The sequence below is a fragment of the Petaurus breviceps genome, unplaced genomic scaffold (genome assembly GCF_028583685.1).
Source record: "Petaurus breviceps papuanus isolate PSGF00001 unplaced genomic scaffold, PetGlider_PUasm1.0 175, whole genome shotgun sequence".
Lineage (NCBI taxonomy): Eukaryota > Metazoa > Chordata > Mammalia > Diprotodontia > Petauridae > Petaurus > Petaurus breviceps.
This window is the reverse complement of record NW_027185764.1, coordinates 13,314,615-13,327,060: the sequence shown is the minus strand read 5'-3', so window position 1 is coordinate 13,327,060 and position 12,446 is coordinate 13,314,615. Positions and strand designations below refer to the sequence as shown.

The window sequence follows — 12,446 nt, the reverse complement described above, 5'->3', positions numbered from 1 at the left end:
CAAATCAAAACAACTCTTAGGTACCACATCTCACCTGTCAGATTGGCCAAGATGGCAAAACAGGAAAATGACAAATGCTGGAGAAGATGTGGGAAAATTGGAACACTAATGCATTGTTGGTAGAGTTATGAACTGATCCAACCATTCTGGAGAGCAATTTGGAACTATGCCAAAAAGGTTATAAAAATGTGTATACCCTTTGAACTAGCAATTCCACTTCTAGCTGTATCCCAAAGAGATCACAAAAAATAAAGCACCCACACGTACAAAAATATTTATAGCAGCTTTTTTTTGTGGTGGCAAAGAATTGGAAATCAAGGGGATGTCCATCAATTGAGGAATGACTGAACAAGTTGTGGTATATGAATGTAATGGCATATTATTGTGCTATAAGAAATGATGAGCAGGCGGACTTCAGAAAATCCTGGAAAGATTTATATGAACTGATGCTGAGTGAGGTGAGCAGAATCAGGAGAATATTGTACACAGTAACAGCCACACTGTACGATGACTAACTTTTATAGGCTTAGCTCTTCTCAGCGATGCAAATTTCTAAGACAACTCCAAAAGGCTCAAAATGGAGAATTCTTGCAGATTGAAGCATACTATTTGCTCTCTTTTTTGTTTTGTTCTGTTTCCTCTTTCTTGTTTTCCATTCCACTGGTTCTAATTCTTCCTTACCATGTGACTAATGTGAAAATATGTAGAGCCTATATCAAATTTGCACACTGTCTTAGGGAGGAGGAATGAAACGGAGGCAGAGAAAATTTTAAAACTTGAAAGCTTGAGGTACTGAATGTTGAAAACTAAAAATAAATTAATTAATTAAAATTTAAAAAAAGAAAACAAAAATATAAGCTTGCAGTATACAAATCTAAAAAGTTAAAAAAAAATAAGGAGATTAGTAATTCATTAATTAGTAATTCACTGTGGTCTGGAGAGTATTGTATCAGTTTCTGGTGCCTTAGTTTAAGGACATGGATAAGTTTGAGAATATCCAGAGGGGAGTAACCAGGATGTGTGAAGGACTTTCAATCCATGTTGTAAAAGAGATGGTTTAAGGGACTGGGGATATTTAGCCCAGAGGAGAGAAGACCCAGGAGGGATGGATGTGATAGCACAATACCTTCAAGTATCCGAAGGCCTTGCCATTGGAAGAAGAATTAGATTTATTCCATTATGCTCCAGAGGGTATAGTCAGAAAGAATGAAAGGATGGAAGTTATAGAGAGGCTGCAAACAAAACAAAACACTCCCTCTCCCAACATTTTCACTGACTGCCACTTGGAATTCTCTCCCTACTCCTCTCTGTCTTCTGCCTTCCTGGTTTCCTTCAAGTCTTAGCCAAAATCTCACCTTCTATAGGAAATCTTGTTTTCCCTTAATTCTAATAGGGATGGGGAACCTGTAGCCTGGAGGCCACATGTAGCCTTCTAGGTCCTTGGTTGTGACTTTTTTTGACTGAGTCCAAGTTTTACAGAACAAATCCTTTTATCAAGGGGATTTGCTCTGTAAAATTTGGATTTAGTCAAAGGGCTACACTTGAGGACCTAGAGAGCCACATGTGGCCTCTAATCCACAGGTTCCCCACCCCTGGAGCTAGCACCCTCCCTCTATGGAGCATCTCCTGCTTATGTTGCATAATTTGTTTGTAGATTAGATTGTGAGCTCCTTGAGACCAGGGGTTGTCTTTTGCCTTTTTTTGTACTTTCAGCACTTAGAGCAGTGCCTGGCACACAGTAGGTACTTAAAAAATGCTTATTGATGACCTGACAGTTTAGGCTTGGTGTCAGGAAAAACTTCCTAGCAGTTAGAGCTGCCTAAAAGGTGGGGTGTGCAACCCTCTTTTTTTATTGTACAATTGGAAATGTTTGTTGTATTCCATAAATTAAAAATAAAACACATTTATTTTTTATTTTTTGCTTTTTGGAGGGCAACTGGGGTTAAGTAACTTGCCCAAGGTCACACGGCTAGCTTTGTGTGTGTGTGTGTGTGTGTGTGTGTGTGTGTGTGTTAAGTGTCTAAGGCCAGATCCGAACTCAGGTCCTCCTGACTCCGGGGCCCGTGCTCTTCTCACTGTGCCCGCCACCTAGCCACCCCAAAACACATTTTTAAAAAAAGTGGAATGGGCTCCATTGGGAGGTAGTGGTTTCCATCTCCTCGGAGGTCTTCGATCAGAGGCTGGATAAGTACTTGCTGAGTTTATTGTGGGTGGAATTAATTTCAGGGCATGGGTTGGAGGAAATAGCCATTGAGATGCTTTCTAATTTTGAAATCCTGAGATTGTATAATTGTATAGGAGTAATGATGGCAATCTTTGCATGATTTTTTCTTCTCCTGTTGCAGGATAACCCTGTGGGCTGACAGGCACTGTTGCCACCCTGTCATTGCCTCTATTGACCCAGTACCAGGACCCTGGGCACTCATTGGAAGGAGATCCTCAGCATCTCTTAAATGGCGATCTGTACCCAGCTGTTGGCATTCTCTAAAGCCACTTAGATCAGCTGAAGAACTTCTGGGTCACAATCCTCTTCACAGAAAGAAAAGGTCTTTTGGCGAACCTTGAGACTCAGGAGTTTGGTTGTACCTCATTCCTAACTCCTGCTGTCCTCACTGACTTTCCTCAGAAGAATAACACCAGGTGAAGTGAGTTCCTGAGGGCTGGTGACTGCTAATGCCAGATCATCGGCCTCCCCCTACTAAGGCTCTCTCCTAGCTTGAGGGTTTGCCTGGCAGCAATGTTGCAGTGTAAGCATGCTGAAGAGTTCAGTTTTGGTCCCCGGGCCCTAAAGGATGCCCTCATCTCCACCGACCCTGTTCTACAGGAGCTCTATGCTAAGGCTTTTTCCACCACTGAGAGGCTTTTCCTCTCTGAAGCATACAACCCACAGAGGACCCTCTTCTGTACCTTGGTCATCAGGACCGCCTTTGACTGGCTCCTAAGCCACCCTGATGCCCCAGAGGACTTTGAGACCTTCTACCACTCTCTCCTAAGGAGGAAACAGAGCATGTGTCGGAAGCATATTTACCTACAGCCAATAGGTACCTTGGGTTGGGAGGAGGGGTGTCACTCAACTTGGTTTGGGGCTGCGGGCTTCACAGCCAGATCTGTGAAGAAGCCAGGATGATAAAGGGTCTAGGTCTATATTAGAGTCCCTCTGGTCCCACTTCAGGAAGATTTCTGTAATTTATAGCTTTTAGGAGTTATAACCCAGAGTACTCTGAGCTCTCTAGTAGTATTTTGCCTCAGGCAGTACTTAAAGAGAAGAGAGAATGAGATAGAGGGAGGGAGGGAAAGAGAGAGTGTGTGTGTATTGGAGAAAGACACACAGATAGATAGAAACAGTTTGGGGGGAACAGCAGGATCTGGCTTATAATTTCAACTGGCAACAACAGCAATGGAGACAAGTAGGTTGAAAGGTTTATTTATCCCAGTGATAAGAGAGAGGAAGAGAGAAAAAAATGGTGTGGTTTCAGGTTCTTTTGAAAATAAATGGGATGGCTTTCTACCCCTTTCCCATCCCACTCCCAAAACTGTTGCTTCCTTGAGTTCTAGAGCAAGGGATGATGGAACTTTCCTTAAACCTATAGAGAAGCACTAACCATTGAGCATTAGCCATATTCTAGATGTGAGAGAGAACACTGGTCCATCAGGTAAGCTGCTGAATTAAATTGGATATAGGTGTCGATCCAGAAGTGAGGGAGGACACCCTGAGAGGAAGAAGGAGGACAGCTGTAGCTGCTCAAGGGTTCAGATGCAATACCACACTTAGAGGGGAAAGGACCCTGACTCCAAAGTTCTGGACTGAAGTGAACTCCTTGACTCCTAGTGAGGCAAGCATCACTAAGAGTCAGCCCCTGGAAAACCAGTCATTTGAATTGTACCTGTCCCTTGTGGATGGGGAATTCAATCCTTGCATCATAGAGGTGACCATGGTTGTGAAATTAATGCAATTGATCGTGTCTCCTGCATCTCTGGGCATAGGTGATTTCTTTAGACTGTGCACATCCAAGGCAGAAGCTGACTATACTATTTCTATCCCTAGATCTAAGTGAAGGACCTGTGGGGAGTTCCCTCCTGGACTGTCTCCGGGCATTCGTGGAATCTTTCTTCCTGGGGCTTCGGGTAAAGTGCCTTCCCTCCGTACCAATCTCTTCCATCCACTGCTGCTTCCGTCATAATCGGGACTCTGACAAGATCCAGCTCCATGCGGGTCAGTTTGGACTGGGAGTAAAGACAGGGAGTGGCATTACCACACTGGTTTTGATTAAGTAGGGAAAATGCCATTCTTGACCTCTATGCCCTGGGGAAAAAGGGAGATGGGGTGGATGGAATTCTGTTTTTGTGGGGGGAAAAAGTTAAGCACATTGGAAAAGAGAATTTCCACAACTAGATTGTTAGTGCCTATTTCCCCTCCCTTAGGTTATTGCTTATAAAGAAAGAAAAGAAAAAAGAAGCCTTATTTATGATTAAGATATCTCAAGGAATGCAGTGGAGGTGAGGGAAAGAGCCCCCTTAAAGGGGCTGGTAGCTGAGCCTCTGTATAGCACTTTGATCTCCAGGGCTAAGTGAATGAGCAGGGAAGGTACTAGACGGAGACAGGATCAAAGGGCAGGGTGGGACAGGTTGGAATTGGGTCACTGGGATGACTCATTCTGTTGTCCATCATCACAGCTGTAGAGCTAGAAGGCCTCTTAGTCCAGTTTTTGTTTTCCAAATAACCTTTTTCAAGGTCACACTCAGAGGCAGAAGTGGGATTTGAACTCAGTTCTTCTGATTCCAGTGCTAATATTCTTTCCACTGTATGAGTGATATTGGATGTTTAAACTGAAGTCTGAAAGAAACCAATCCTCCCCCACCCACTCACACACTTTAGTAGGAAGCTTTGGAGGTGGGATTTGAACACAGGTCCTCTGACTCCAGTGAGGCCTGGGAAAAGTCCCAAGAGAGGCATGTGCCCTGTCTTACTTTTCTTCAATGAGGGTGTTCTGACATTTGGCATGTCTCTGCTTAAATGATTTTATTTCTTTCTCTCTCAAGTCATATGACTGGGTCAGCCCTAAGATCATAGGTCCAGAGATTGAGAGTTAGAAGACACTTGGGAGGCCATCAAATCAGCCTCCTCAGTTTACAGATGAGGAAGCTGAAAGAGAAGGAAGTGACTTTCCCAGGGTCACACAGCTGGCAAATGTCTGAGGCAGGATTTGGACTTGCTTACTGTAATACAGTGCATTGAAAGTTGCCCCGCTCCCTGTACTAAAGGTTTGACAGTGGACTTAGGGGTCAGGATGCCTGGCTAGATGGGAACAAAAGCAGATTGCAAAGAGTCAGAAGGCAGGATGTCTTCCTTTGAAGGTTCAGTCCACCGTTGATTAGTCTGAGATAAGATGGGGCCTTCCTCCCATTCCTAGGGGGCAGAGTCTTCCTCTTATTCTCAGAGTCCAGGGGGAGGAGAAGAGGGAACCTTCCTAGCTTTTAGGATCTGTTTGTTTTTAAAGTACTTTATAACTTTCACTGAGCTGATATGTTTAAGTTACTTCATTTAACTCCCACATTAGGAGTGAGCATTAGATTTGGAATTTTTGGAAGATCTGACTTTGAGTCCTGTCTCAGACACTTACTAGGCATGAGCAAGTCCCCTCTTCTCTTTTTTAATTTTTGAAGGGGGGAAGGCAGGGCAATTGGGATTGTGACTTGCTCAAGGTCACATGGCTAGTAAGTGTGCAGTGTCTGAGGCCTGATTTGAACTCAGGTCCTCCTGACTCCAGGGCAGGTGCTCTCTTCACTGTGACACCTAGTCGCCCCTAGTCCCCTCTTCTCTAAACCTCAGCTACCTCATCTGTAAAAAATATCTGTAGGACTTATCCCACAGAGATGCTGTGAGGCTTAAATGAGTTAATATGTGTTAAGCACTTTGCAAACCTTAAAGGACTATTCAGAAGCCAGTTACCATCATCATCCCTATATAGAATGATAGTATAGGAGAGGAAGGGGTTTATATAGATGAGGAAAATGGGGCCCTGTGGAGAAATGACTCCTCTTTTCTTACCTGGGAGGCTAGTGAGAAACCACTGTGCAGATGTGTTACTGTCTGCCAGTATCACTGAGATGCTAACATATTGCTTCCCAAGTTAAGGATTTCTTTTCACCAATAATGGGGAGAAGAAATTGTTTCCTTAGGAGAGCTATCGCCAACCTCTCTGGCTTGGGGAGGAGGGATTGGAGATTTTTTAAAAAGTGGAAACATTCAAATCTGTCTGATATTTAGAAAGGAATGGGATTAAAAATAATTTTAATTTATTTTCCTTTTTTAACCTGAACTTCACAATCATCAACATTTCAACATTCAAAGAAGAGAATTGTATAAGACATTGAAAACTCTAACTGAGAGTTTTAGAAAAAGAAATTATATATAGATATATTTGTGTATGTATATAGAATATGTGTATTCTCTCTATGTACACACACATGTAACAAGCTAGTAACAATATTGTTTTGTTTTGTAATATTTTGTACTTATTTCCTTGTCCATTTAAAAATGATTTATTGTTATTTCCACTAAAAATTTTTATTCTTAACTTAAACACCAAAAAGAGCATTTCCATATACACAGCAGAACAGAAAAAGAGGACTGTAAATATAACTGTGAATCTTTACTTCATACAGCTTATGTTTTTAATGTATATAATAAATTCTGCCCATTACTTTCTAAACTGATCTTTTGGTTTGTGATTTCTTCTGACTTTGCTTCTGTTCTGTTCATTTTAAAAAGGTTTCCATGTTTGGGTTTTTTTTTTTTTTGCATCAAGACTCACATCTCTGTTTCCCTGTCTCCTTGTCCCCCTCCTCTAACAACAAAAAGTAAAAAAGAAAAAGCACACTCATAACAAAAATCCACAGAATGGTCATGTATGAAAATATATGCCTCCTTTAGTACCTTGAGACCACCACCTCTCTGTCAGGAGCTAGAGGCTTCATCATAAGCCTTATGGAGAAATGGCTGGTTATTTCATCGATCCTCTGAAGTTCTTAAGTCTTTCAAAGATTTTTTTTCCTTTTACAATGTTGTACTGGCATAGATTCTTTTTCCTCGTTCACTCTGATTTCACTTCACCCTGTGTCAATTCCTACTTCTCAGAATTCTCTGTGATCATCTTTTTCATGATTTCTTATGGTGTAATAACATTCCACTGTGCTCCCCTATCACAATCTGCCCAATCATTCCTCAGTTGATGGGTACTCCCCCCTTAAATTCTACTTCTTTCCTTTTCTTTTCCCCCCTCCTTTGATTTCTCCTTCAGGATCAGTACATTTTTCTTTTAATTGCATTTCATTTTCACATGTGCATTCCCTGTACCCCTTGAGAGAAAGCAAGAAAAACTAAACCTCTGTTATAAACATGTAAAATTAAGAAAAACAAATTCCCCAATTGGCCAGTAAGTTTGTTTTGCATGGAATTATTCCCTCCTTGTTATTATGGTATTATAGTTCTTCTTAACCCTTCCTCCCCCTCCTCCCTCTTCTTTCCCACATATTTTCCTATTGAATTTGATGGATTTCTACATTTAACTGTGTGTTTAAACCTCTTTTTTTCTGTTTCAGATAAGTGAGGTTCACCTGATGCTAACTCCTCCCAACCCTTCCTCTGTGTTTGTTTATTCTTTTTCTCACATATCTTAATTATAAATTCTGTCTCTTCTTCCTTTCTACACTACTATATTCATTCCTTTGCTTTCATTTCTCTTTTCCCAGTTAAAACACTCAGACTAGGACCACTCTACCTTCAGAACATCTGTTTTTCTTATTAAACTTCCTTAACATCCTTTGAAGACACTGAGGTCCTGAAGCAACACTCATTTTTGATTCCTCTATTGGCATGTTAGCACTATATCATCATACAGCTCCTTTTAACCGTTCAAACATTTACCTTTCTTGGTTTCTACAGACCCTTGTGTTTGTTTGTATCTTAGATTTCCTGCTCAGCTTTAGTCTTTTCATTAGAAGTGTTTGAAAATCCACTACTGAATTAAAGATCCATTTTCCCCCTATTGGATTATACTTAGCTTTGGAGGGTAAGTTATTCTTAGTTGTAAACCTATCCCTTTTGACTTTTGGAATGTCATATTCTAAGATCTCCTCTTGTTTATAGTAGGAGCTTCCAAGTCTTGTGTGATTGCAACTGTAGATCCTTGGTGTAGATCCTTTGGCACTGTTTTGTCCTGAATCAGCTTGAGGTAATTTTTCTTTGATATGATATGAGGGCTCCAAATCTTGGCTATGACATTCCTGGAACTTTTCTTTTTGGCTTTTCTTTCAGGAGGTGATCAGTGGATTCTTTCTATCTTTACTCTGCCCTTTGGCTCTAATACAACTCTAATGGGCCACTTACATTTATGATTTTCTGAAATTCAGTATTCATGCCTTTTTTTTAAAAAATCCTGATTTTTCTGGGAGTCTAGTGATGGTTTTTTTTCTCCCAGAATGTATTTGTTTTTCATTTTCAACCTTCATTTCCACAAGATTTTGAGTTTCTGGTGATTCTTAAATTGTCTCCTTGACCTGTTTTCCAAGCCAGTTGCTTTTTTATATCAGATAGCTTACATTTTCTTCTAGTTTTCAGTCTTTTGATTTTGTTCCAGTGTTTCTTATCATCTCACAGAGTCAGTGATTTCTGTTTGACCCATTTTGGTTTTCAGGGATTCTAATTTGGGGGTAAGATTTACTACCTTCTCCTCTAAGCTCTTTAATAAGAGCTAACATTTATATAGCACTTACTGTGTGCCAGATACTGCCCTAACTGCTTTACAAATAGCATCTCATTTGGTCCTCACAACCACCCTGGGAGGTAGCTGCTATTATCACCATCCCCATTTTACAGATGAGGAAACTGAGAAACAGAAGTTAAGAGACTTGTCCAAGGTCACACAGCTAGTGTCTGAGGTTAGATTTGAATTCAGGTCTTTCTCCATCCACTATACCACCTAGCAGCTCTATTTCCTTCTAATCATTTCCTTCAAAGCTTTATTTCATTTAAAAAATTTTTTTCCTGCTTGATTTCTTCAAGGGATTGATGTAGTTCTTGTGGACAATTCTTTTTCCCCCCTCTTTGAGCCTTTGCTTGTTTTAGTGTTATTCTTTCCTTCTTAGGGGGGAACTCTGTAGTCATAATAATTTTTATGATACTTGTCAGTGTTTTCTTTGATTTACTCATCTCTCTAGCCTTAGTTCTTTTTTTTAATCTTTTTTTTTTTTTTTGCTTTTTTTCTTGGAGGGGGGAAGGCAGGGCAATTGGGGTTAAGTGACTTGACCAAGGTCACACGGCTGGTAAGTGTTAAGTGTCTGAGGCCAGATTTGAACTCAGGTCCTCCTGACTTCAGGACTGGTACTCTATTCACTGTGCCAACTAGCCTCCCCACTAGCCTTAGTTTTTGACCTGGGGTTTGTGCCAGGGCTGGGGATCCACCAGCCTTGTGCTGTGCTTTTGGGTGGGTTGGTCAGCCTTTGTCTTGTCCCAGCTCACCTGAGTTCTTGGGCTAGACTTTGGTTCACTGAAGATGCTCCCCTTATCTCAGTCCCTTCTCTGGTCTTGGTGGGAGGTATGTTTGCCTGTGCTGGCTCTGGCTTGGCTGTTGCCCCCGTTTCCTATTGCCTGTGGGCTGCCGGCTGACATTTTGTGCAGCTCTGGGGTAAGAGTCACTTACGGTAACTTCTCATTGGACAGCATGATTTATGCTCCCGTCTTCATATCTCTGATTAAGCCCTAACTCACTACTCCCTGTCTCTCAAGTAGATGTCCTCCTTTATAACAAATAATCAGAGTCAAGCAGAACAGATCAAATGAATATCTCATTCTTTACCTTTCTTTTATCACCTTTTTGCTGAGAATGGCAGGCAGGCATGTTTTATCGTCAGTCTTTTAAATCACGGTTGGTCTTTGCTTTGGTGAAAGCAGTTCTGAGGTCTCTCAAGAGTTCTTTCCTCTTGTGTTATTCTTGTGGGCAACATAGAGATTGTTCTAGTTCCGTTAATTTCAATCTGGATCACTTCAAGTACGTAAGTCTCTGAATCAATTAGGAAGGCTGGATAATTCACTCAGAAACAGATGCTGTGCCTGTTCCGCTAGGTTTCAGGTTGGTGTGAATTAGAACCCAGATGATTCAGAGTATCTGAGTCCATGTTTTGTTGTTTCCTGCTTGTACTCAAATGCTAATTGTAAATTCTCTTTAAAAATTCCAACCTCTTACATGTGATGAAAGAAAAGGTCCAATTTAGGTCAGATAGAGAGAAGAACTGAGGGTGCCCTAGCTGAGCAGGGATTGCAGGGGCAGCATTCTGCCAGACCTAGAGGAGGAGAAGCTGCCTATGTTGTGAAGGGAAGGGAGAGACCAGGGACTAAAATATGGCAGCCCAAACATGGTGCCCAGGGAAACCTAAAAGAGTAAAGTGACTTAATCCAAGATCATACCATGGTATAACATTTAGACTTACCAACCTAGGTCTGTCATCTAAAACCTTGTCTGGTTTCCACTGTAAGAACCCATTGCCTTTTGTATTTCATCACCAGACAGCATTTTGACCTTCCTGAAAAACAATAAGCCTATGGACGCCCTGTGTGTGCTGGGCCTCACACTCATGGACCTGTACCCCTGTGAAACCTGGAGCTTCACTTTTGGCAAATCCCTTCCAGGACAAGGTGAGATCTGGCTCCTAATGCCTTCTGTCCACGAGGGAAATTTGGGTGGAGCCTTTCCATTCGAAGACCAATCTAGGCAAAGACATTTCCTGGGTGTTGGTGATGGAAACCTTGTGCTCTTCAAGGTGAGCACTTATCTGAGAGAACATAAAATAGAAGGCATCCTATAGATGTCCTAAGAGTTCAGGTCTGATGGCTTTTTTTTATAGGGATAGAAGTAGGAAGCATATAGGAAAAAAAATGCCTTCAGTTAATTAATCGTGATCAGGGAAGAAGGAGGAAAAGGAAGTCCTGGAGACATGGACTTGTAAATACCGCTAGGTTAGAGTTTTGGGTTTAGGGTCAAGGAGACCTGAATTCAAATCTGCCTCAGACACTCCCTACCTGTGTGATCCTGGCCAAATCACTGAACTTTGATTAGCCTCAGTTTCCTCCTCTGTAAAATGCAGGAGTTGTGTTTGATGGTCTAGCTTTAAATGTATGATCCTATATACTTTTTCCATAAAAAAAAATCAATTGTCTGGTTTTTCTAAAGAGATTATATAGGTAATGAAATGAATGAAAATGGTTTCTGTTACTGGCAACACAAAATTCTGGGAAAAGTCACTTTCTGGGGGGAAAAGACTCTTTTTCAAACAGCTAGGGAAGAAGGTCACAAGGTGAAGGATTCTGACTCTTTGCCCAGTGAATGCCACATTGATAAAGTGGACAGAATATGAGTGAGGGATTCCCAAGACCAGTTTTATCCCTTTCAGGGAGAGCTGAGGTGGCCCTTCAGGCAGTGGGGGGGTAAGATCCTTCCTGGTTACCTAGGCTCTCTTGACTTCCCCAGGCCCAGTCTTAACCCTAAAGCAAGACATTCACTATATGGTCTTGTCTCCTTTATTCAGAAGTAGGAGTATGCAGCTTTGCCAGGTTTTCATCTGACTTCTGCCAGGCTCCAGGGGCTGAGGAGATGCCAGAGATCACCCAGAAGGTACCTGAGATAACCCTGAGGGACAGAAATAGGACATTATTCTTCAGCATTCTGGAGATGGTCCAATGCTGCAAGGTATGTGTATCAGGACAGGTGTTTCCCAGTCTTAGAAAACAGGTCTTGTTATTCTTATGGCTTCTATCACTTGGGGCCAAACTGAAGCTTCAGAGCTATTTCAGATGTCTGACTTCACACATTTCCTGAGAAGTAGGTCTTGAAAGGCAGTGTGCCATCATGAACAAAGAGGTGTTCTTGGAGGATGGAAGACCCGAGTTCAAGGCTTCTCTCTGACCCTACTGGCTATATGGCACGGGGACTATCTTCATTTCTCAGTGCTCTGGGTAGAGAAGGTGACAATTTGAATTGGTAGAGGAAGCTCATCCCCTGGGAGTTCCTTACACTGATGAAATCACAGGTCTACTCTCCTCCAAAATAAAGAGCAAAAAAGAAATAGTTCCCTAATTAGCAGGGAGTGCTATATTGGCTGAAGGGACATCTCACCTATGTAATAGGATGTGGATAAATTTTAAACTGTGATTACAGAGGTCTGAGAAACCATTTTAGGGGAAGATGTAGTCTATACATAGAATATAAATGAGTCTAGGAGAGTCTTTGAGGAATCCAACTGGCTCAGGGTGTTCTTCAGTCATATGGAATTAAATAGCTTCCTTAACTCTCAGTAAATCAAGCTGGAATCTCTCCCTAACTGCCCCCCCCCAAAAAAAAACAAACAACCCAACAACAAAACCCCCAGCAACCCAAACCAGTCCATATCAA

The 12,446-nt window shown here is 41.7% G+C and overlaps 1 protein-coding gene across 3 annotated transcripts in view; it reads left to right on the top strand.

The window, feature by feature from the left end:
* AMZ1 (archaelysin family metallopeptidase 1) overlaps positions 1–12,446 on the top strand; it is a 50,182-nt gene that overhangs the window by 19,679 nt on the left and 18,057 nt on the right. For all 3 annotated transcript variants that reach the window (XM_069084773.1, XM_069084772.1, XM_069084774.1), the window contains 4 exons: positions 2,346–3,041; positions 4,046–4,213; positions 10,565–10,693; positions 11,584–11,744. In XM_069084773.1, the coding sequence (XP_068940874.1) occupies positions 2,738–3,041; positions 4,046–4,213; positions 10,565–10,693; positions 11,584–11,744 (762 nt within the window). In that variant the 5' untranslated portion in view covers positions 2,346–2,737. The remainder of the gene's footprint in view (positions 1–2,345; positions 3,042–4,045; positions 4,214–10,564; positions 10,694–11,583; positions 11,745–12,446) is intronic.